Source organism: Saccopteryx leptura, chromosome 9 (genome assembly GCF_036850995.1).
Source record: "Saccopteryx leptura isolate mSacLep1 chromosome 9, mSacLep1_pri_phased_curated, whole genome shotgun sequence".
NCBI classification, from domain to species: Eukaryota; Metazoa; Chordata; class Mammalia; order Chiroptera; family Emballonuridae; genus Saccopteryx; species Saccopteryx leptura.
The window spans coordinates 72,845,329-72,869,527 of record NC_089511.1 but is presented as its reverse complement, the minus strand read 5'-3'; the positions used below and the strand labels follow the sequence as shown (position 1 = coordinate 72,869,527).

General features: G+C 45.9%; 1 protein-coding gene across 1 annotated transcript in view; it reads left to right on the top strand.

Annotated features, from left to right (window-relative positions):
* The first annotated feature begins 2,531 nt into the window (after positions 1 to 2,531).
* PSAP (prosaposin) overlaps positions 2,532 to 24,199 on the top strand; it is a 35,708-nt gene continuing 14,040 nt past the window's right edge. The window contains exons 1-2 of the mRNA XM_066348120.1: positions 2,532 to 2,669; positions 22,498 to 22,631. Coding sequence (XP_066204217.1) covers positions 2,630 to 2,669; positions 22,498 to 22,631 — 174 coding nt within the window. The 5' untranslated portion in view covers positions 2,532 to 2,629. The remainder of the gene's footprint in view (positions 2,670 to 22,497; positions 22,632 to 24,199) is intronic.

The following is a 24,199-nucleotide window of genomic DNA, read 5'->3' as shown; positions in this document are numbered from 1 at the left end:
TGGACATTGTGATGAATAAAATAATGTCAAGACAAATTGACTCACAGACTCTCTCCCCACTCCCAATTCTCTGTTGCTCTCCTCACTGAAAACCCAGTACCTTTGAGAGACAGGGCAGCACCTGCCCGGGCAGGAGGACCCGCTGCTCCCTCACCAGCTCTGGGAAGTCAGTGGCAGGGCTTGAACTAGAAGACGGGCCTTTGGACTTCTCGGCCCCCATTTCTTGGAATCCACTTCCCTCACAGGCCTGTTGCACACCAGTGCTTGCTGCTTCTTCCTTACGCTCCAAAGCTGCTTGGAGTACCACTGCTTTGTGCAGGCTGGTGTCTGAGCCCATCATTGTTCAGTACATGGGAGCAGTCCAGTTTCCAGTGCTGTAAAGGGCCCTTCTGTGAACACTTTGGGTGAAATACTTCTTAGCTCTGTGTTATTTCCTTGGAGGATATATAAGTAGGAATGGTATGATAGGATCAAAGGGTCTGAATAGCTTCATGGCTCTTGTGGCCTATGCACAGATGGTTAGGAAGGTATTTTAAGAGGATTTAAGCACCTATTGACTTGGTAAAAAGTTATAATAATTCTTTTACTGTTATATATATATTTGTTTTTATATTCTTTACTAAAATTCTGTCCTTATGGGAAGGAGGTGGATGAAGAAAGATATTACTGTTGAATCCAGGTGTGCAAATAAAAGGCAGTAAATGTTCATCTCAAAAGCACTGGCATACCCCTCTAGTTGGGGGGTGTATTAAAAAGGAGTCATGGTTGGGTCAGGTTCTGTCATTAAGTAGCTCTGAGAGCTCAGTAACTCCTCCAGGGTGAGAGCATACAATCTGAAGGTCTTTATGCCTCCTTTTTATTAGCTTGGAGTCTTGTAACCTTGGCATGGAACACTGAGATGCTTTGCCTGCCTCTGCAGCATGGAGCTGAGAAACAGGCTGTATCCTGGAGTCCCACCTCCAGAGGCGGATTTAATGGCGTGCGTATGGGCTCGTGCCCTGGGCCCCGACTTCTGAAGGGCCCCGCAAAACCCCAACTTTCCACTTTTTTCTAATGACACCAAGTTTGGTTTCATATGTGCAATTTTAACATTAATAGTACATAATATTTATTTATTTATTTAAATATGGTTAACATGTATTTTTATTTTCCCTCTCTCTCTTTTCTTGAAGAGGTCCAATATTTTCTTCTGTGTCTAGGCCTCAACCGACCTTAATCCGCCTCTGCCCACCTCCCTTGGGTTTATCTGGCAGTGGGGGTGGTCTGCCTCATGATTTAGAAAGCCTGCAGGTGAGGCAGCAATGCAGTCTTTATCTGGCCACTGAGGCCAACCGGTGAGGTGTCCAGTCTAGACTAAATCTCTTCCCAGTTTTATTCAGTCCTTTCACATCACCCACTGTGGTGCATACTTCCCCATCCAGCTCTGCAGTGGGAAGAGCCGCAACCTGGGGGTGGCCAGGGAAGAGGGGAACCAACGCCTCTGAGACCTCTGTGAGCTGCCCCTGACAGAGGTTACAGATTGTGGGGGGTGGATGGAACCCGTGGGTTTGCCCTGAACAGGTAGGTTGTGACCTTATTAAATCTATTTTCCTTTCTAGGCCTATTTCCCTTTTGGCATAATTATGGACTGGGACTAACTGACCTTTAAAGGCTTTCCCTTAAAGGTGGTATTTCCCTCTTTTCCCTCCCTGGGGCTTGTGGGTACTTGTCCCTGGGTGGTGGGGGTGGGGTGGTGATGTTATCCCTCTGCTCATACTAGGCAGGGTCAGCCATAGGTAGAAGCTGAGTGGTTTTGTGTAGGTCGCCCAGGTCTTTCTTATCTTGAAATAAGACAAGAATTGGACAGGATGAGGCCTCTTCCTTCTTCAACAAGGCCCCTGGCTGACTTTTAGCAGGGTTCTCAAATTCAGGTTTCACCTCTTGTTCCTTTCTCCGGTGGCTGAGGATTTCCCTATCCTCTGTCTTACTCTTCAATCTCGTTCCTCCACTTCCTCCAAGTCCACAAACCATGGTATTATCTTGGGAGGGAGTGTATTTGATACTGAGAAGACTGTCTGGGACTCATGGGAAAGAAAAGCGACTTAAGTATGAAATATTAAGAGGAAAGGCAGGGCCCAGAAGGAAGCTACACACTGACCCCTCCAGGTAAATACTATAAAATCATCAGTGTGGGTTGAGTGGTGACTTTGAATTCTGACTGTGAGAACTTTCTTGAGGATAGATTCTCATCTGAAAAATGGTACTAATAGAAAATGGTGACCCATAGAAAAAAAAGTGAGGCTTAAAAGATATTTTAAATATATAATCCCAAACGCTGACTTATTCAATTGTTAGTTTTCATTTTCACAATCTCTCCCTTCCCTACCCTCTCCAGTCCCCCTCCCATCCTCTCGTGACCCTCTCCCTTCTTCCTTTTTTTTTTTTTTTTTCCTTCTTCCTTTTTTGCCCTCGCGCAAGCGCCATATGCCACGCTGAGTCAGGCTGCAGGGAGAGCTCCGGAGGGCCCGGCAGGGGCGGAGCTTGCGCCTGCGCAGTAGGCGGCCTTGGGCCGGGGCGGGGCGGGGGAGGTTTATATCCGCGGAGGATCAGCTGACGCTCTGCATTGCAGACTGCGGAGTCCAGCGTCGTCATGTACGCTTTCGTCCTCCTGGCCAGCCTCCTGGGCGCGGGTAAGCCCTTGGACCCCCAGCCCGGAGAGGGCTGCCCCTGCAGAACGTTGGCTAGAGCGGGCTGTACCGGGCCTCGCTCCTCCGCTCCCCCTCGGGGTTGGCGAGGGGCGCGCACTGCGCAGGCGTGTGCGCTGCGCCGGTACCTGCTGCTTGACGAGAGGGCCGGGGGAGTTGGCTGGGAGACGGGCGGCGAAGAGCTCCGGGTTAGGACGCCTAGGCATCGGGTCGGGGCGAGTGGGCGAGGCTGGTGGCTTCTCCCTCAGGGCTCCAGTTGGTGCCGGGGCGGCAGGGCCCCCTGGGCCTTGCCTCCAGGCTGCCCTTCCAGTTATGGGGGTGAGTCTGTAGGGTGAGCCCTCCAGCAGCTGTGTTGTTCTTGTGCTGGGCGCACGTGATTGAAATGGAATAGAGCCTCATTTAGCTGGACACACTTTGTCCGTCGACCTCATGAGGTTGCCCTAGTTTTTAAGGGTATTGAAGTTGCAGGAAGCATAAAAGTACACTATACCATCTGTGTTGATGTTTATCTTTGTACATGTATGTGTTTACTCTTGATTCTATCTTGAAGATCATACGGGTTTTTTGATCCGGATGATTTTGCAACGCAGGTGCACAGGAATATTCTTTTTCTTTTTTTTTAAAGGGAAGTATATTTATTTTAAAGACTCGTACAAGCTTGTCTTTGTTTGTTTTTAAAGACTTTATTCAGTTTTCAGAGAGGAGAGAGAGAGAAGGGGTAGGAGCAGGAAGCATCAATTCTCATATGTGCCTTGACCAGGCAAGCCCAGGGTTTTGAACTGGCGACCTCAGTGTTCAGGTCGACACGTTATCCCACTGCATCACGACGGGTCAGGCCATAGGAGTATTTTTACACCTGTTTGTTGCCCTGAAATAGTACTGGTTGTTAAAATCACTGCAGGTTGTGAAGGTAACGCACGGGAACCAGCTGCACTGTCTTTCTGGAATTCAGAGGAGCCTGCGTGCCTTCCCCAAGCCACTGTGACCTTCCCTTCCCCCTAATTATTGGCTTCACATCTTACCCACATTTAAAAGCATCATGGTACAGGGAAAGGTGTGAGGTTGAAATATTTAATCAAAATTCTGTAGTTTGATAGTCATGGAGCCAGATTTTAATTTATGTAACGTTGATTTTAATTTTTAAACAGGTTTGAGTGTTTTCAGATAATAGTTCAGTGAGGGAAATAATCCTGATCTTTAGGGCCAACCTCACTTTTTGTTTATTAACTACATAATTTAGAGACTAGCCATGCTATCATGTTGTCATCCAAATTTTAATGAACAGTAACAAAATGGCTGAGAGTTGATGGAAAACCAAAGAATTTAGAAGACACTGACAGATGAAGTAGGTTTAAGGTATTTCCTCATGTTAGCTTTCAGCAACTCACAAGATGTGTTTTAACCGAAAATCAAGCTCTTTTTTTGATTGGTTTTATTTATTTTTTTTAAGAGAGAGGAAGGGGGAGAAAGAAACATCCATTTGTTGTTCCACTTACTTATTCATTCATTGGTTGATTCTTGTATATTCCCTGTCTGGAGATCAAACTCACAACCTTGGTGTATCCGGGTGACACTAATCAACTGAGCTGCCCTGCCAGGGTTTAAACCAAGCTCTTAAATTAGTTTTACTTGTAGACTATGAAAGGTTATCTGCTTATAAAGAAAGATTATTGGTTTGATAGTCAATGAAGAAAATTTATTTCTCACTGGGGTTGATTCTGTTATTATTTCATGGTAGATGTAATAAATTAATGCTACTCTCTAAATTTTCTATATTGATTGAGAACAGTTTTTTCCCCCCAGTATCAAATAATTGTTCTTAGGCAGTGAGTCACTCCTCACAAGACCTTTAAGAGTCCTGAATCACTCAGATCACCCAAAAGGGACTTAATTGATTCCTTGGAAATATAAAATCCTCCTTTGGTATATATGAGAATTTAGCTAATCAGAATATTAACCAGATCACGAGTCCTATTTCCCTGAGTATGGAGATAAATGGGAATGTGTTATAATGGCCTTGCTTGCTGCCATTCGGTTAGGCGAGTTATGCCAAGGTCGTGCTAATAACAGTGTATGGATGCTGACTTGGCTTGACAGAGCTGACTCCACTGACTTTTTGGAAGTGTTGTTCTAAAATTTCTATTGTTGATATTGTTAATGAAGGTCCATGGTGATGGCAGCCATCTGCTCTCTGAGAGGTACTTAGAACACGCCATTCCAACATGGTGCTGCTGTATAGTACAGTGTCACTCTGAATCGGAGAAGCTGTATGGTTTGTGTTTTAATGATATCCTCATGGTAGAGACGCAGCCATTCCTTCCTTTTCCCTACTTGGAAAAAAAGGGAAGTGATGGTATACTGAAAGAATTTGAGACTAATCTCACCACTTTGTTAAGGAATGAAGGCTTCAAAGGCCCTCGGAAGTGACTTGCCTAAATCATAGGCTGTTTACTGGCAAAGTCAGGATTAGAACCCAGGACTCCTAACAGTGCTTGCTCTTCCCATATCCTTCCATGGACACCAGCCTTCTCACTTTTTACAAACTTAGAGCGACCACCATAAGCAGCCCCCAGGGTTAAGGATGTAGCACATTAGCAGCAACAGAGTCCCTTTTGTCTTTCCATTCACTGCAGTTTCACTTGCCCCAAAGGAAACAACTTTGTTAGCTTTTAGCACCTTAGATGTAAACATTTATCTGCTATTTTTGAACTTCCTATTAAGGACTCATACAGTAAGGCTGTATTGTTGGGTGATTCCTGGAGCTAAGATGGCTAGTCCAGGGTTAATGAGGGGACATAAGTAAAGCAGTTCTGTGCGGGGGATGGGGGACCTGTTCATTGAACCAGGCTGCCATTGCTACTGTCGCTCATGTGACGGCTAACCAGCTGGATGGTGTTTGCCCAACACAGGCAGGGAGGCTCTCTAGGGAAGCTAGAATGTATTATGTACAAATATATATTCATTTGATAGTTACTGCTGTTTATGATCCAAGACATGAATTTATGTCAGTCTGCTGAATAGCTGCAGAATTCTAGTTCTCACTTGCCAGGTAATTTTGGATAAATACCCTGTTTATCAGTTTTCAGTCGAAAATCAGCTTGACTGAAAATTCATGAAGGGTTTATTTATATTAACCAGTCAAGGACTTGGTAAGTGATTTAATTACATTTGATAAGTATATCCTGTACCTCCTATGGGAGTTGAAAGGTATTGGATTGAGTGGATTTTTTAAGAATAGGGGAAGGAGAGCCTGACCAAGCGGTGGCGCAGTGGATAGAGCGTTGGACTGAGATGCAGAGGACCCAGGTTCGAGGCCCCGAGGTTGTCGGCTTGAGCGCGGGCTCATTTGGTTTAACAAGGCTCACCAGCTTGAGCCCAAGGTTGCTGGCTTGAGCAAGGGGTCCACTTGGTCAGCTGTAGCCTCACGGTCAAGGCACATATGAGAAAGCAATCAATAAACAACTGAGGTGCCACAACAAAAAATTGATGCTTCTCATCTCTCTCCGTTCCTGTCTGTCTGTCCCTATCTGCCCTTCTCTCTGATTCTCTCTCTGTCTCTGTCAAAAAAATATATATAAAAAAAAAAAAGAATAAGGGAAGGAGAACTTGGAACTTGTTCCTCCATATTCTTGGTTTTCAAAACTGGAATAGGCCCTGGCCGGTTGGCTCAGTGGTAGAACATCGGCCTGGCGTGCGGGGGACCCGGGTTCGATTCCCAGCCAGGGCACATAAGAGAAGCGCCCATTTGCTTCTCCTCCCCCTCCCCTCCTTCCTCTCTGTCTCTCTCTTCCCCTCCCGCAGCCAAAGCTCCATTGGAGCAAAGATGGCCTGGGTGCTGGGGATGGCTCCTTGGCCTCTGCCCCAGGTGCTAGAGTGGCTCTGGTCGCAGCAGAGCGATGCCCCGGAGGGGCAGAGCATTGCCCCCTGGTGGGCAGAGCATCGCCCCTGGTGGGCGTGCTGGGTGGATCCCAGTCGGGCGCATGCGGGAGTCTGTCTGACTGTCTCTCCCCGTTTCTAGCTTCAGAAAAATACAAAAACAAACAAACAAAAAAAAAACTGGAATAGCCAGGCTGGAACTTGACAATGGAGAAGAGGAAGGAAGGGTGGACAGAGTGTTGTTGGCTTGGAAAACCACCGAATAAGGCACGGGGCGCTCTCAAGGCCAAAACCAAGCTGCTCTTGTGCCATGGCTTTTAGAGGCAGCCTTCTACAGTGGGCACTCTAGATTACTGGGTGTCAGGCCCTAAGCCTTGCTCTCTGGGTCCAGTTTGGTTGTGCCACCACAAAGAAAGTTCTCTATTTTTTTTAAATCAACAGAAGAGAATACTAATTACATTGCCTGGTAGTTTTTTGTTTTTAACCATTTTAAAACAGTGGTAAGTAATAGTTGTAAGGTATTGTTCCCCACCGAGAAGGAAGGAAGGGGCTCGGAGCCACCAAGTGTGTTATAACAAAAGGTTTTATTGAGTACAGAGCTCGCAACCCTCCCGGCAAGGTTCCCTGGCCCCGAGGTAAGATGGAGGCCAAGGAAGTTGCACGGATTAAACCGCGTGGGAGATATTTAAAGGGGTCCCTCTAGGGAAGTCGGGCTAACATGACGTGGTGAAATCCCACTGGCTGGTAGACGGTCGCTTTTTTCCAAACGGTTCCTGTGAAGCCTCTTTTGGCGTGCTTGGTTGTGGGCGGTCCTAGCCAAAGTTCGCAGGTCTGAGTTTCCCAAGTGACCATCCCCCATTATCCACCGACCTTACAATAGTGATCAGGGTGAAGAGTTTGGTTGTTGCAGAAGTACTAACTGCTTTACTTTCTGTTCCATGAAGTTCCAGAAAATAACTGAATTATGCCATGCATAATAGCTTGTACATTGAAAAATAATCTACCCAAATTTCATGTTTCTTGTGGAATTTGTAATTCTTTATGATAGGACTGAGATGACACTGTGGAGTAGATGTTTTAACTTGATCACATCACTGACATTAGCTGTATACCCTTGGGCATGTTACTTAAACTGCTTCCCCATCTGTAAATGAGACTGTAATCAAGCCTATATAATGGGGTTGCAGGGAGATTTTAATAAATTGCTGTATGACAGGGCTTAGATGGTGAGTTCTGTAAGGTTGGCTGCTGTACCACAAATAAAAACAATATTGTGTTTGTCAATGTCCATGTCCCACCAGCACAGCAACCCTTCTCTGTCCTTGATTTTGTAATATCTCCTGGTCTTTCATTTTGAAGGATATTGTAAATTTAATAAAACAAAAATAAATTGGCTTACAAATACATGTACTGGACATAAATAGTGGGCCGGGAAAACAAACCATGGTAGGTAGTTAGCAGTTATTAGGGTGGTGGGAGTCTGTTCTACAGGTAGCCAAACTCGGCTTTTACTAGAGCAGATCAGGGCTGGCTCCTGATAACTTGAATTCTTAGATTCTAGGCCTCTTGTTACTAACCTGGTTCCTAGGTTAAGTCTTTATAGCTATAATGTAACCTTCAGTAGTCTGTATAGTTTTATTTTGGATATGTAAAACACTTTACAAATATTGTATATATTCTTGGGTTAGTATTTTTTTTTTTGCTAGTGAGGGTCATCCATGTTGATAATGCATAAATGTTTCTTTTCCCCCACAGTATAATATTCCATTTATATCATGCTTATTCTCTATTCTGTTGATAGACATATATTTGGATTATTACTGTTTTGTTTTTCTGTTACAAACTGCTTCTATAAATATTCTTTTTGTTGTTATTGTTTGTTTTTTTTCTGAAGTTGGAAACGGGGAGGCAGTCAGACAGACTCCCGCATGCGCCCGACCGGGATCCACCCGGCATGCCCACCAGGGGGCGATGCTCTGCCCCTCCGGGGCCTCACTCTGTTGCAACTAGAGCCATTCTAGCGCCTGAGGCAGAGGCCATAGAGCCATCCTCAGCACCCGGGCCATCTTTGCTCCAGTGGAGCCTTGGCTGCGGGACGGGAAGAGAGAGACAGAGGGAAGGAGAGGGGGAGGGGTGGAGAAGCAGATGGGCGCTTCTCCTGTGTGCCCTGGCTGGGAATCAAATCCGGGACTCCTGCACGCCAGGCCGACGCTCTACCACTGAACCAACCAGCCAGGGCCTATAAATATTCTTGAGCACATGAACAGACATTCCTATACCTAGGAACAGAATTGTTGAGTTGTGGAGTGTAAGTATTTCACCTTAGCTAGAAATTGCCAAATTAGTCTCTGAAATGATTTTGACAATTTATATTCCCACAGAATATGCATTTTTCACTTGAATTGTTAACATTTGATGTCAAACTTTAAACTTTGCCAGTTTGATAAGAGTAAAGTGGTGGAGTTGTCTTCATTTGCATTTCTTTTTTTTTTATACTTAGAGGTCATTTGGTGCTAATCCAGATAGATCTATGTTAACTACCTTTGTAAAAAAAACTTTTCAAATTTTGGAATAATTCTAGATTTACAAAAAAGTCACAAAGATAGTACAGTTGCTTATACCCTACACCCAGCTTCCCCTGCTCTTCACATCTTATATAACCAGTGTGTGTTTGTCAGGAGAAATTAACATCAGGGCAGTACTGTTCACTAGACTGCACACTTCACTTGGATTTTACAAATTTTCTCACTCACTTAATATTCTGTTCCAGGATCCAATTCACTTTACTGCATTGCACTTATTGTCATATCGTCGTGCGCCCTGACCTGGATCCATCTGGCAGCCCCTGTCTGGGGCTGATGCTCTGCCCATCTGGGGCCATGCTCACAACCGAGCTATTTTTAGCACAAGTGGAGGCTTGATGGAGCCATCCTCAGCGCCTGAGGCCTGCGTGCTTGAATCAATCGAGCCATGGCTGTGGGAGGGAGAAAGAGAGAGAGAAGGGGGAGGAGAAGCATATGGTCACTTCTGTGTGCCCTGATATGGAATCGAACCAGGGGCTTCCACATGCTGGGTCAATGCTCTACTGCTGAGCCAACCGGCCTTGTCATATCTTCTTAATCTCCTCCTGCCTCCTAGCTGTTTAAAAAGTAGTTGCAGAGTATTTCATTGTATGGATGTGTCAGTTTAGCTTAGCCCTGTTGATGGACTCCTGTGTCTCAAGAAGTGAGATGAATTATAATGACATTTCTAAATTTTAAAATTGAATTCTAGCCAAATTTGGATAGATACTGCTTTTGAAAAGAAATAATTTACATTAGTTGAAACTTCATAAATAAGGTTAAGGAGATACTCTAGGAAGTTCTTTTGGCCAATCTTAGAGATGTCACTTATAGCAAAAAAAATATCCTTTAGCAGCTGTAATGGCATACTGTCCTATGTATGTAGGTTCATGTAGTTTCTTATTTCACTAGTTAAGAACTTAAAGTTTGATCCCTGGCCGGGTAGCTCAGTTTGTTAAGTTTGTCCCAAGATGCCAAGGTTATAAGTTTGATCTCCAGCAGGGCATGTAGAAGAATCAACCAGTGAATCCATAAACCAGTGCAACAACAAATTCATGTATCTCCACCACCCCTCTTCTCTCTAAAAAAAAATAAAAATTAAAGAAAAAATTGAAGTTTGTCCTGCAAGGTCACATGACATCTGGCCCTGGCGTTCAGAACTGACTTCCATTCCTCCCATCAGATCAGGGCTGCTGCCCAGCCCCCACGCCTACCCCTGTGCCTTATTGTTGCTCAGAAGCTCTGCACTTTGTGTTCTGTCTGAGATAACCCACGTGGTTTACTCCCTCCGTTCAGCTCTCTGCTCAGATATTGCTGTAGCAGAGTTCCCTACTGCTCTATCTGTGATGGTCATGCCATCCTGCCCTAGTCTTGCTCTTCTTTGGCTTTGCTTCGTTTTTCTTCATAGCTCTCACATTATATGGTACATTTGTTTGCTGTTGATCCCTTGCTTTATCTGCAGCATGTACAACAGTGCTCAGCACAGTAAGATCTCAGCATTACTGAATGGTGGTGTGAGGTGTAGCCAAGTAGACTTCACTCAGGAGGTGCTGGTAGGTTGGTGTGCATAACGCTTAAAGGTTAATAATGCCAAGTCTGTATCACAGGTAAATGAAAGCATTTAATTTACTGACATGCATTTTAAGAAATTGTGTTTAAGAGTTGACAAATCAAGGGTGACTTCGGGTGAAGTGAAACTTTGACATTTTTAATCTTTATTATTATATGCGGCTTAAGTGTCTGTTTGTCGCTGATAGCTTATTGGTTGCTTGCGTAACTGTACTAGCCAATGGGGTGAAGTTGCCACGGTCAGGGGGAAGGTGAACATTTGTTTGCATTGGCAATCATTTGTTTTACATAAAAACTACGTCTTAACGTAATTTCTTTTGAGAATGCCTCCTAGAAAATACAGCACTGAAGAGGAGAGAAAAGGAGCTAAAGCTGCACAAAAACGGCTTTCTCGACAAAACGAAACCACTGAGCAGAGAAAGACAAAGCTTGCTTCAGTCGCAGAGCAAATGCGTCTTTCTCGGCAAAATGAGACTGATGAGCATAGAGAAACAAGGCTTGCCTCAGATGCAAGACAAAAAAGCCTGTCTCAACAAAATGAGTCCCTTGAACAAAGGCAGGAGAGAAATGCAAAAAAAAACGACAGAGTAATGCTGACCGAAACACAAAAAGGATTAAAACAGTTTCAAACGGAGAAACTTTAATTTTTGAGCATTCCTCTGGTGACATGAATATTAAATGTTAACACTGTCAGTCCTTAAACTTCAAGTTAGAAACTAATCGATTTGACTGTGGCAAGAAAGGATTTTCTCAATGTTGCAAGTGGTTTCCTTCATTGCACTCTACTTTAAGCAATTAAGCAAGTAGAAGGGGGAAACCCCGTGGGGCACTAAGCAAAGGGGCGTCCTCGCTGCCTGCCCTGGGTAATTCAGTTTGATTTAGCAGACACCTTTGCACAAATCATTTTAATTACAATTTATAATATCTAGAACAGCGGTCATTTCGTATGACCGCTGGGCTTTCTAGTAGTTCATGTCCTAGTTAGAGGGACCTCAAAAACTGTGGGAGAGGGTTTTTTGTGGGTGGTAGGGACACAGGAATCTAACATGACTTAGATACTCTGGTGGCTTTGATTTGAGATAAATCTGAAAAGGGAACCCAGCTATAAATTGAGGAAGCTATTTCCTCTCCCTTTTTTTCCAGAAGTTATTTGTAAGTGTTTAACTTGGTGGTTCTCAAATGCTTCACTCTCAGGATCCCTATATACATATAAGGGATTGAGGGACCCCAAAGAGCTTTTGTTTGTGTGGGCTGTATCTGTTGATATTTACCATCTCATAAATTAAGTTGATGAGATTGCTTTTTTTTTCTTAGCAAGAAGAGGGGGAACAGACAGGGACAGAATAACACGAAGGTTGAGGCTCCAGCTGAGCCCACTGCTGGACTCTTGCTCAAGCCAGCAATCTTTGGGCTCAAGCCAGACCATGGGATCATGTTGATGAGCCCACGCTCAAGCTGGAGACCTTGGTGTTTTGAACCTGGGACCTCAGCATCCTAGGTCAACGCTCTATCCACCAGGCCACCTCTGGTCAGGCAGAAATTTTTTGGAAATAATGATGAGCCTATAACTTTTTTGTTTTATTTGATATATATTTTTTCCTCTTTATTGCATTTATTCGGGTAACACTGGTTAACAAAATTGTACAGGTTTCAGGTGCCCAGTTCCACAATACATCTTCTCTACACCATATTGTGTGTTCATCACCCAAAGAACCCATAACATTTAATATAATTTTTATGAAAAATAACTTTTTTTCTAAAACAATCACATGTAGAGAGAAGATTGGCTTGTTTTACATTTTTGCAATCTTATTGACACCTGGCTAGACTCAGCTGCTTCTGCGCTCATTCTGTTGCAGTGTCACATGTCACATGCCTTGGGACAACTCTTCTGCACATTTGTGAATGAATGGGTGAAAAGGCAGCTAACATCTTGGTGGTGGTACGAGAATTCTGACCTCAGGGACCCCTGAAAGGATCTCTGGGACCCTCAGGGTTCTCTGCACCATATTTAGGACCACTGGTGTAGCTGATGTGTGGGAACTGCAGGCATCATAATGCCTGACACTGAGAGTTGATTGTGTACCCAGCACTGCTTGCTGTGAGTGCATTTTGCTTAACATTGGTTTAATCTTACACCAGAATACTGGGGGCAGTCTAATATCTGCCCTCACTCATGCTGTGGTCTGAATTTTACATTTTGGCATTGTAAATGAAGGCAGTATAATTAAGTAGTAACTAAAGTTTGTCAGAAGTGACATGTATAGTAGACACACATGTATCTGAAACTAATAAACAGTCATGTGGGACCAGTCCAGAACACTGAATTTCTTTAGTGGGGTTTGCATGAAATCCTTTTTTTAAGCATATCATTGTTTTCTACAAGTGTTCAGAGACCACGCAGCCATTTAGCAGCATTCAGATAGGGCCTGTGGCAGTTTCTGGCTCGCTGCATCACCCTGAGCTGCATCCTGGGCTGGGTCTCGAACCATGCTGGTGTGTGTATGACCCCTGCCTATACCTGTTCACCTGACTGGACCCTGAGCAATACTGCCAGGGGTCACTTCTTCAGGGTCCCTTTGTGGTAGACTCTTACTAAGGGTGATTTTAAGTTTACCTCTGATCATCACCTGATAGGTTGACATTTTGGAAGAAAAACTTTGCTAGCAGGAGTGTATATTGGAGTGGAATACTCTTAAATAAACTAGATAGGTGTTTCTTTTCTGAAAATTAATTATGCTATATAACAGCTAATAAGATTGCATTCTTAGCCCTCGCCGGTTGGCTCAGTGGTAGAGCGTCGGCCTGGCGTGCAGGAGTCCGAGGTTCGATTCCCGGCCAGGGCACACAGGAGAAGTGCCCATCTGCTTCTCCACCCCTCCCCCTCTCCTTCCTCTCTCTCTTCCCCTCCCACAGCTGAGGCTCCATTGGAGCAAAGATGGCCCGGGCGCTGAGGATGGCTCCATGGCCTCTGCCTCAGGTGCTAGAGTGGCTCTGGTCGCAACAGAGCAACGCCCCAGATGGGCAGAGCATTGCCCCCTGGTGGGCATGCCGGGTGGATCCCGGTTGGGCACATGCGGGAGTCTGTCTGACTGCCTCCCCGTTTCTGGCTTCGGAAAAATACTAAAAAAAAAAAAGATTGCATTCTTGTTCCTCGGTGTCTCAATTAATGCACAAGGTAATTTGCCTGAGGACTCTGTTGCTTTCTCCACGTAGATAGATTTCTTGCCTTAAAATGATCTTTGTGAGGAAAATTAAAAAGCAAGGCAGTAGTGGAAGAGGAGGAGCAGGGAAGAAAGAACCCTTGTCTTAAATAACAAATATAGCTTATCTGGGCCAGAAGTGATGGGATGTCAGCCTAGTGAGCCTGATAGCTTATTGCTGTGGGTTTCTCTTGTGATAAGAGGAATATTTGGACCTTTCTCCAGTTCAAGGCAGGCTGCCTCTGAGGGTATGTTCTTCCGAATGATTAAACGGGCAGTGTTTTTATTCTCCTCTGCAGAATGCTTTTCAAAAGCAAGATCCTGTAAAGAAAAGACAAGTGCTCTTTGCTGTGGAATGTACTTGTGCGCCAGCTAGGATCAGGTAGTCAGTGTTGAGTGTGTTGCACTATCTCTTGTTCTTTGGGATCTAAGTGCATGAATTCAGAGAAAATGTCAGAATGCAGGGGACCTTAGGTAGATGCTGCCTCTCCTGGGGTTATCCTCTCTTGGTTTCCTAGCAACCTGCCTGTTGCCATGGTGATACATTACCCAGAGGGCAGATCCACTGCCTTTGGAATGTTTGCTCTGCTTGTTGCTACTGGGAGGCTACATGCATTTCTGTTATCCTTTCTTTGGTAGCCAGACTTGAGCAGTATTTAGCACATATTACCTAAAATATTTAAAAGGAAAACCATATGTTGTATGGCTAAAAAAAGACTGATTGCTTTAAGAAATAGAGCGAAGGTCTGTCTTCTAGAAAAGGTCCCCTTTATTGTGAGATTGCTTTCAAAATCTTTGGTAAATACATTGTATACGCAGGGCTTTTAAATATCCTCACTGGAGGTAAGCCTTAGTAAAGACTTGTCATTTGGAGACTCTTGGTAAATGAGGTAGATGATTAAACTGGTGTTTAGTTATGCTTAGGTTTGACTGCAGACAACAATGAGCTCTAGAATGAGGTTAAGTATGATAGAACTGTTCCTATCTGTCATAGAAAGTTTAGGAGCCAGGCAGTCCAGGGCTGGTACGGTGGTTCTGCTCCCAGACGAACTTGGAGCCTTTTCTAGGTTGATGTTCCGCGTCCTTGAGCTCTAGCCCCTTTGTTTCTGGTCTGTCATGATTGTTAAAGGCCCACTTGTCTTTCTTTTTTTCTTTTTCTTTTTTGGAGCATAAGAGACACACACACACAGGAAGGGAGAGAGATGAGAAGCATCAAGTTGTAGTTGTGTCACTTTTAGTTGTTCATTGATTGCTTCTCATACATACCTTGACCAGAGGGCTCCAGCTGAGCCAGTGACACCTTGCTCAAGCCAGTGACCTTGAGCTCAAGCCAGCAACCATAGGATCATGTTGATGATCCCACACTCAAGCCGGTGACCTTGGGGTTCGGAACCTGGGACCTCGGCATTTCAGGTTGATGGTCTGTCTGCTCTACCACCACCGGCCAGGCCACACTTGTCTTTAAAGGTGTGATAACCTCTACTAACACCTCATCAGTCAGCATGTGGTTTTCGTGGCCAGAGCATGCTACAGAAGCGGCTGGGAAACATTTTCAATCTTGATAGCCATGTGTGTATCTGAGTGAAGAATAGATGCAGGGAGCAACTTGCCATCTCTGCCACGCTGGGCAATCATTGTCTCCTCAAACAGACTCTGATGTTTAACTTCTTTTTCTTATTTATTTATTTTAGAGAGAGGAAGCAGGGGGAGAGAGAGAGAAACATTAATTTGTTCCACTTATTTATGCATCATTGGTTGATTGTAGTATGTGCCCTGATGGGATCAAACCTGCAACTTTGGCGTTTTGGGAATGATGCTCTAATTAACTGAGCTACCTGGCCAGGGCTCCTTTTTCTGATTGTAAAGGTAATAGGAGAAAAAATTAAATTTGCCAAAGTATAAAAATTAGAATGTGACTGCCTCTCCTTATCATCTGTCCCTTCCAGCTCACCGCTGTGATGTGTAAATCAGCTTCCTGGGTAATGGGCAATCTCAGTGCTTTCGCTTTCTCATTAATCTTCACAGCGTTCAGGAGAAAGGGGCACTCTGATTTTCCCCATTTTACAGGTAATTGTGGTGTAAATGAATTGTCAGAGTCTCAGCTTGGCAGACAGCAGAGCAGGGGTGCAGTCAGGCCTGTACCCCAACTTTCAGAGAAGGAAACTTGGTGCTATGTTGCTTCCTCCCTCTTCTAGTAAAGGAGGTTTTAAGGCGGCTCTTCTAAAAGATGCCTTCCAAAAATAATTTGAACAGCAGCATTATGGGGCTTGGGGGGAAATCAACCTGTAGCTCCAATTTCATGAACTACTAAAAGCATTTCACCTGTGGTCCTGTTGGTCTCTTTCTGGGCACCTCGTTCTTCCTCATGCAGGACTGCTTGTTAAGCACCTACGTACATGGTGTCAACTCCTGAGCTCATTACAGTGTGGCTTGTGACTCCTGGGTCTTGCATTTAGTAACAAACAACTCCTAAGGTTGCTGGGACACAGCTCTCCAGGTCTTTGAGCTGCCAGTTAATTCCCTGATTAAATGTAAACTAGAACAGTCCTGATTCAGTGGTTTATGGAGCACCCATCTTGGGCAGGATAATGGGTCAGAGAAAGTTCCTGTTGCCACTACATATGCTGATGACGATAATGGCGCTGAAGTGGACTTCTGTAGCACGCCAGCACTGCACTGTTTTACACATATTTTTCCAAACTTCTAGGAGTGAGTACTAGCTATAGAGACCTGTTTTGCAGATTGGAAGACTGACCTCTCAAGGTTACATGACTAGAAGTGGTGGAGCCAAGATCTGAACTGTTGACTTTCTGATTTCAGAGCTGATCTGCTAGGGCAGTTGAGATATGTGGATACATTAAAATACCACAGAGGTGATGGGAAGGGTGTAATGGTGGAGAGATGCAGTATTTTCTGGCACTTGAAAGTATATCGTAGTTGTCATCTTGATTCCCAGTGACATCAATGGAAAAACAGGCTCAGCAGGACCGTGAATTGCTTCAGGTCATTTGGACAGGACTTGGAGGCAGATCATATCTTCTTTTCAGTATGCCATATTTGAAGAACATTTAATTTAGATGGTGGGTAAGTTGCCATAGACATCTCACTCTAGACTCAAGGTTTAGTTATTTCCTTTTCACAAAACGTCGCCATAAGGGCACCTAAAACACTGGGCTGTAACGAGCTCGCACTCCCTCCCAGGCTTGCTGAGCTCTTTTGTTTAGCATCTAGAGCTGCCACAGCCCATGGCGACAGGCTGGTCCCCTTTGTGGCAACCGTTCGCAACACAGTGCAATTCCATTATAACCTATTTTTGGTAAGCAACCTACATGCGGAATGGTTTAGAACAGTGTTTTTCAACTACTGGTCTGCAAACCGGTCCGCCAGAAATTTTGTGCTGGTCTGTGAAGGAGGTAACCACCCTGACGCGTGAAGATAATAGACCCAGTGATCTTAGTCCAGTTCATTTATGCTCAGGGTGATTTCTGCCTTAGCAGTCCCCGAAGTAATTCTTATTTTCACCAGTCCCCAGTGTAAAAAGGTTGAAAGCCACACTGGCTTAGAACATGTCTGTATTTTCTTTAGGCTTGGAGAGTAAAAAGGGAACAGCATCCACGCCTTTCTTAGGGAAAAACGGTTGAAGTTTTTGAAAATAGCTATCTTAATAAACTGAAACTTGCCTGGAGGGTTTCAGGGTCTCTGAAACACTAAGTTCTCTAATTTCAGCCTACCAGTTTTGTCACTGAGGGCTCAAATGCTAGGCCCTTCAACTGAGAAGTGTAGTGCTTGATTTCACTGAGTAGCGTTCATGTCTTAATATGACACATTTAATCAGAAATCTCCAGGGGTCAGACAGACATTCTAAGAAGTTTCTTAGATTTCAACATACCACCTCCAAGAAGGAAGTTGGAATTTGGGGACAGAATGTGGGAGGATGAGAATAGAGATGAGAGCTTTGCTGGGAACGTGTTTTGAGAAATAACTCATCAGAAAGTGGTTTAAGGTAATTTTTATATATTGGTTATGTATTAATACTGCAAATGTCCTTTGCCTCACTCTTATAAGAATTAAGACTTAGCCCCTAAGAGGTCTTTTGGCCCCACTCGCCACTCAGGATCCCTCTTACTCAGAATTCCTTATAGGCTGGGCATTTTGTTTTGCATGGTTGCTACTGCTGTTGGAGAGCTCATTACTTAATGAGGGAAACCATTCCTTTTTTTATTCCTGAGGATGTTAAGTGTGTTCCTTACCTTGAGCTGTGGTCTGCCTGTTAACCTCTGCTCATTGCTTGAGGTCTGGGGTTTGATGAGACTGGACATGTTCAGGGGGTGTGGCCGCAGACTGAGGCCTGGGGTTTGAGACCACACAGAACAGATCCGCTTTCGTGTGATAAGTAGGTGCCTTTACCTGTGAAGATGGCTGTATACCTCTAAAGCACTCTCCCAGCTCAACACTTCCAGTCTTCTGGGGAACTCAGGAATGCTGTCGTATGCCCTCACCTGCCGACCTGCTGTGCTTGTGGTCTCACAGGAAGCAGTGTGCAGGTGTGTCTGCCCTTCCTGTGCCCTGTGCCCTGTCCTCCCCTCACGCTGGTTTGGGCAGTGCAGTATGTGACCACACCTCCCTCTTTGGTTGGCTTTTACTGTTTCCTTTCCTCTTTTAGCATAAGACAGTGATTTTCACCCTATTTCATCTCAAGACACACATAAACTAATTAAAATTCTGCAGCATACCAAAAATATATTTTTGCCGATCTGACAAAAAAAATAGGTATAATTTACTTATTTATTTAAAATTTTTTTTATCTTTTTATTTTTCTGAAGCCTGAAACAGGGAGGCAGTCAGACTCACTCCCGCATGCACCCGACCGGGATCCACCTGGCATGCCCACCAGGGGGCGATGCTCTGCCCATCCAGGGCATCGCTCTGTTGCGACCAGAGCCAGTCTAGCGCCTGAGGCAGAGGCCACAGAGCCATCCTCAGCGCCCGGGCCATCTTTGCTCCAATGGAGCCTCGGCTGCGGGAGGGGAAGAGAGAGACAGAGAGGAAGGAGAGGGGGAGGGGTGGAGAAGCAGATGGGCGCCTCTCCTGTGTGCCCTGGCCAGGAATCGAACCCGGGACTTCCGCACGCCAGGCCGACGCTCTACCACTGAGCCAACCGGCCAGGGCAATAGGTATAATTTTAATTGATACACACATACACACACACTAATTAATAGTAATTACCTACCCATTGTTCTCCAAAGTGACTTTTAAAAAAAATCAGTTGCCTGTACTTATATATAAGGATTTCTGGTACCAAGAAGTAACCAATCAGATGTAACCTTAGTACGTGATATGACCAATAAGGTGCAGCTCATGTTGATGGTTCAAGATGGGGCATTCGCCTGACCAGGCGGTGGCGCAGTGGATAGAGCGTCGGACTGGGATGCAGAGGACCCAGGTTCGAGACCCCGAGGTCGCCAGCTTGAGCGCGGGCTGATCTGGTTTGAATAAAAGCCCACCAGCTTGAACCCAAGGTCGCTGGCTCCAGCAAGGGTTTACTCGGTCTGCTGAAGGCCCGCATCAAGGCACATATGAGAAAGCAATCAATGAACAACTAAGGTGTTGCAACACGCAATGAAGAACTAATGATTGATGCTTCTCATCTCTCTCCGTTCCTGTCTGTCCCTATCTATCCCTTTCTGACTCTCTCTCTGTCTCTGTAAAAAATAAATAAATTTACTTGTTCTTTATGAAAAAAAAAAATGGGGCATTCACACTGGAGGGCTATTGTTGTGCTGGCTGCTGTCTTTTATCTATCTATTGTCTGTCTATCTGTCTGTCTATCTGTCTACCTACCTACCTATCTAGACAATCTAAGGGAAGAGAGGTCAGGACCCCTGGCTTAATAGGTATTGTTTTAAAAATTCTTGATGCATGCCAGTTGAAAATTGCTGGCCGGAGATACTTCCTGTTTCAATTCAGTCCTGTTTCATTTTCCTGACTCTCATGCTGTTTGGAATCTTTGTCTGTCTCTCTCAGCCCTTGCTGTCACCGCTTCTTGCTTAGACGTTTGGAATGTGCTCTTCACTCCAGTTAGGAGCCCTGCCATCTGAATCTCCCGCCCCCTTTTCAGCCCTGCTGTCAGGCCTGGTTGTGAAGACTCTCACATAAGCTATTGCCTGTGGGGATGAGTGTGTCAGATGGTATCTGTCCTGGTGTGCCTGAGGCCTGTCTTCGTGGCCTGGCTCCTGCCACTCTCCTTTGCTCTACTTCCGAAGGGACAAAGGGGGATTCTTCCCCTCTGACAAAGAGAAGACCTGGGCCTTGGATGTTCGGGAGTTTCCCCATGCCCTCTGCACTTAGCCAGCCTTTGTTTCCTCTGTCCTGTAGGTGCTAGTTCACATTTCATTTTGAAGATGCCACCTCTAGCTCCCTGTAGGCAGATAGCCATTTTCTTGGCTGCTCTGTGCATGTGGCTCCCTGTGTTACTATTTGTTGTATCTGTCTCTCCCGCTGTGGGGGCAAAGAGCCCACACTTGTTCACGTTGGTCTCCCCTCTGAGGGTCCTGAACTTGGCCCAGTCAGTGGAGTTGGGCATCCTGCCTTCATCTTCGTTGTTTTTACACTTCTGTGGAGAAAAACCATGCTTGCCTCTACAGCTTTCTGTGCACAGCTGGGGTCCCTGGCCAGGTGTCATGGTGCCCTAGAGGTCCCCTGAATTCGTGTGAGGATTTGAGTATAAATACACTTCCTGGGGACAGTATTCTTGTCCCCACATATTCTCAGCCATTGTTTGCCCTCAGCTCAGATCAGCTCCCAGAATAAGCACCTGGACCTCTCAGCAGGTAGCTCACTGGTGTCACCCAGGCTCCTGTTTCAGCCTTGCATTACTGATCCTGAGGACACACAGTTATTTCTCTGTCAGTGTGCATTGAGTCACATCTGCTGTACACCACAGTTTTTATAATGTGTACCTTTATAAATTTGGCTTAGGTTGGAGGTAAGTGGGGATGTCTTGCCGAGAACTGAATTTCCAGGAGCTGGGACTTCAGTTTCATTTCTCAGTGTCCATGAACTCTCTTTTAGGCTTGACTTTGATGACTGTAGATCTACCAGATTGGCCACCTTGCATGTCATTTACCTCTAGTTCTGAGGTGGGGGGCTTGCCTTGCTTGATTAATAGTCACTGGACTGGGAAATGGCCTTGGGTTTGTTAGCCGGGCCAATCTCAGTTAAAAGGGACTACCCAGATGATTTTTAGTCCAGAATAATCTGGCCAAAACAAATAACAAAGTCATTATTACAAATGATCAGTGTTTCAAGTTTCTAGAAGGCGTAAATAAGCTACAAAGTATTCTTGCTGTTCAGGCCTATGATGTTGCCTTTCATTCCCTGAACCTGATAGATTTTGATCATTTGTAGCCAGTCTCTGGCTGGGATGGTTGGGGAAAATCCTTGGATCAGAGTTCCACCTGACTATTTGTAAGAATGAAGAATGCTGGTCAGGCCTCATGCGGAGAGGACCAACACGGGCCCTGCTTCTGTCTGCTGATGTCCATCCTCTTGCTGGTTCCCTGCATATCACTGTGTGTTCCTTTGTCCAGAGACTCTTTGTAGCTTCCTGTTCATTATTCTGGCTCCTTCCTTCTAAATTTTGTTGGTAGAATCAGGTAATGTAGCTTAGTGGGTGCTTTTCAGGAGTCCTGGGGCCCCGGTGCCTGGGAGGAGCATGGCAGGTGCTGGTGGGAGCTGCCAGGTCTGGGGCTCCCATTCGTGTCCCACACTCCCCAGAGCCCTTACTTCCGTGATTCAGTTTCTAACCCCCGCCCCCAGACTATAGTGCTAGGCCATCTGGGAACTGGTATATGATTTCTTTGGCTTTTTTTTTTTTTTTCCTGAAGTTGGAAACCGGCAGGCAGTCAGACAAGACTCCCGCATGTGCCCGTCCGGGATCCACCTGGCACGCCCACCAGGGGGCGATGCTTTCCCCGCCTGGGGCGTTGCTCTGTTGCAACCAGAGCCATTCTAGCGCCTGAGGCATAGGCCATAGAGCCATCCTCAGTGCCCGGGTAAACTTTGCTCCAATGGACCCTTGGCTGCGGGAGGGGAAGAGAGAGACAGAGAGGAAGGAGAGGGGGAGGGGTGGAGAAGCAGATGGGCGCCTCTCCTGTGTGCCCTGGCCAGGAATCAAACCCGGGACTTCTGCACACCAGGCCGACGCTCTACCACTGAGCCAACCGGCCAGGGTCTGGCTAATTTTTATTCTATAGTAGTTAAAGTCTATATTTAAATGTCAGTCTCCTGTGATTTCTTTCATTACTTCATGGAATTTTTAAAAAAGTTACAAAGATGAAAATGTCTGATATTCCCTAATATGATTTAAAAATAGTTTGAGAGGAAAAATGTGAACTAGATAAAGTAGTCCCTTCTATCCCTGTGACTTCTGTGACAACACAGCTTCTTGTCTTGAGCATGCCTCTGTGGTTTGGGTTTCATGTGGCTGGGTCAGGGTCCCAGCACGAGTATCCGTCTGAGTGCCAGGGCTAGCCCGAGCCCGGTAAACAAGTGAGGGGAGCGGGGTGGGAAAGGAGCCACCTTCTCACAGTGTTTTCCTTTCAGCTGTCGCCAGCCCCGTCCTGGGCCTGAGAGAATGCAGCAGAGGCTCGGCCACGTGGTGCCAGAGCGTGAAGACGGCAGCCGACTGCGGCGCTGTGAAGCACTGCCTGCAGACCGTCTGGAGCAAGCCCACGGTGGTGCGTGCCCTCCTCCGTCCTCAGTGCCTTTACGTTGTCTGGGACCACTGCCATGCACAGGGCTTTCTCTGCCCCATTGCTCCTCACGATGACCCTGTGAGGGAGGCATGACTCATTGGTAGCTGTGCTCGTTTTACCCCAGAGGGAATGGAGCAGGGGGGATTAAGTTGCATTCCCTCAAAATCACCCAGTCTCTTGGTGACAGAGACAGGACGAGGTCCTCCCATGCCCACGCTCTGTTCCATGCTGCCCCCCAGCCCCTGTGCAGAGCCCACCCCTCCACCCCAAATACGGGGCCAGCAGGGTCCCAGCTCCCATTCCCAGAACTGGGCACACAGGGGATGGCTTTCATCCTTGGTCACTCAAAAAGATGCTAAGCTTTTCAGGTCTCTTTCCCCCTTTGATGTTCCTTCTCTGCCTCTCTGACGGCTGCCTCTGACACTGATTCAGACCCAAGAGCTTTAGTAGACGTTCAGAATTTTACTTCTAGCTATAACCAAACTGGGAAAGATGCCATTTCCCCCTCATCTAAACAGTGTTAAATCTAGCATATTAACGTGGGGCTCTCAACACTCACGGGGGTCACTCTAAGATGACAGACCTCGAGTGCGTTCTCCACATGACCTGAGCCCTCTCCCAAGGTGGCCCAGCTCTGCCGGCTGCCCCTGCAGAACGCGCTCTCGGCTCACTCTGGGACATGCTGCTTCCGCGGGCCGGGCCAGGTTTGAGTGGAGTTCAAGTTCTAAGACTTGTCAGTGGCCAATAGAACTCCGTGAGAGAAGAATAGTTAAATAACATTGCTCTTTCAGAAATATTTCCTGGATTCACTGGAAAACTGCCCCCTGTGGCCACTTTCAGATTTGGTCTCTCATTTGCCTCAGATTTTATTTTTAATACTGCTTCCTCTATCCACATATCCACATTTAATGTATGCCAAGTGAGGACTTTAGATCTTTCATTGTTGAAAGGATAGTGTCATGAATGAAGACTGAATGTCTCTTGGTAGGGCCTGTGCGCATTATTAGCCTGACTAGGTCAAAGGTTCAAATTGGTTTCTCTGAGTGCAGCTAAGTTCACAGGTGTTCCTTAACCTTACCCAGACATGTTAGTGCCTTCTTCTTGGGTTGAAAGTCAGTTGCCATCAAGAAGTGAGCTCCTCGAGAGCTTTGAGAACCAACTGGCTTTCCCATGGTCCTGGGCCCTGTGAGGCCCTGGATGCCTGGGCTTGTCAGAAGACTGGTGTCAGGTCTCTGAGCTGTGGAGTGGGAACGCGTGGCCTCCACTGGAACACATCGCTGGGCAGGAAGGGGAAGGTAGGGCACAGGGGACAGTCCAGAGCGAGTGTGCATAAGCACCGCTGTCTGGCCGGGGCTTGTGCCCCTCCCCCTTTGCCTCTGTGATGACGATTATGTTGGTCCCCGGGGATGCTGCCATTTGTTAATGGCTTTCTCCGATTTCCGCTGCTCTGATCTCACTTTCCTGAGCCTGTTTCCTCACAGAGCTGTGGTGAGCATGCATATGAACTTTGGCCTGTTCTGTGTGTACTGAGTAAGGTGCTGCACGGTGAA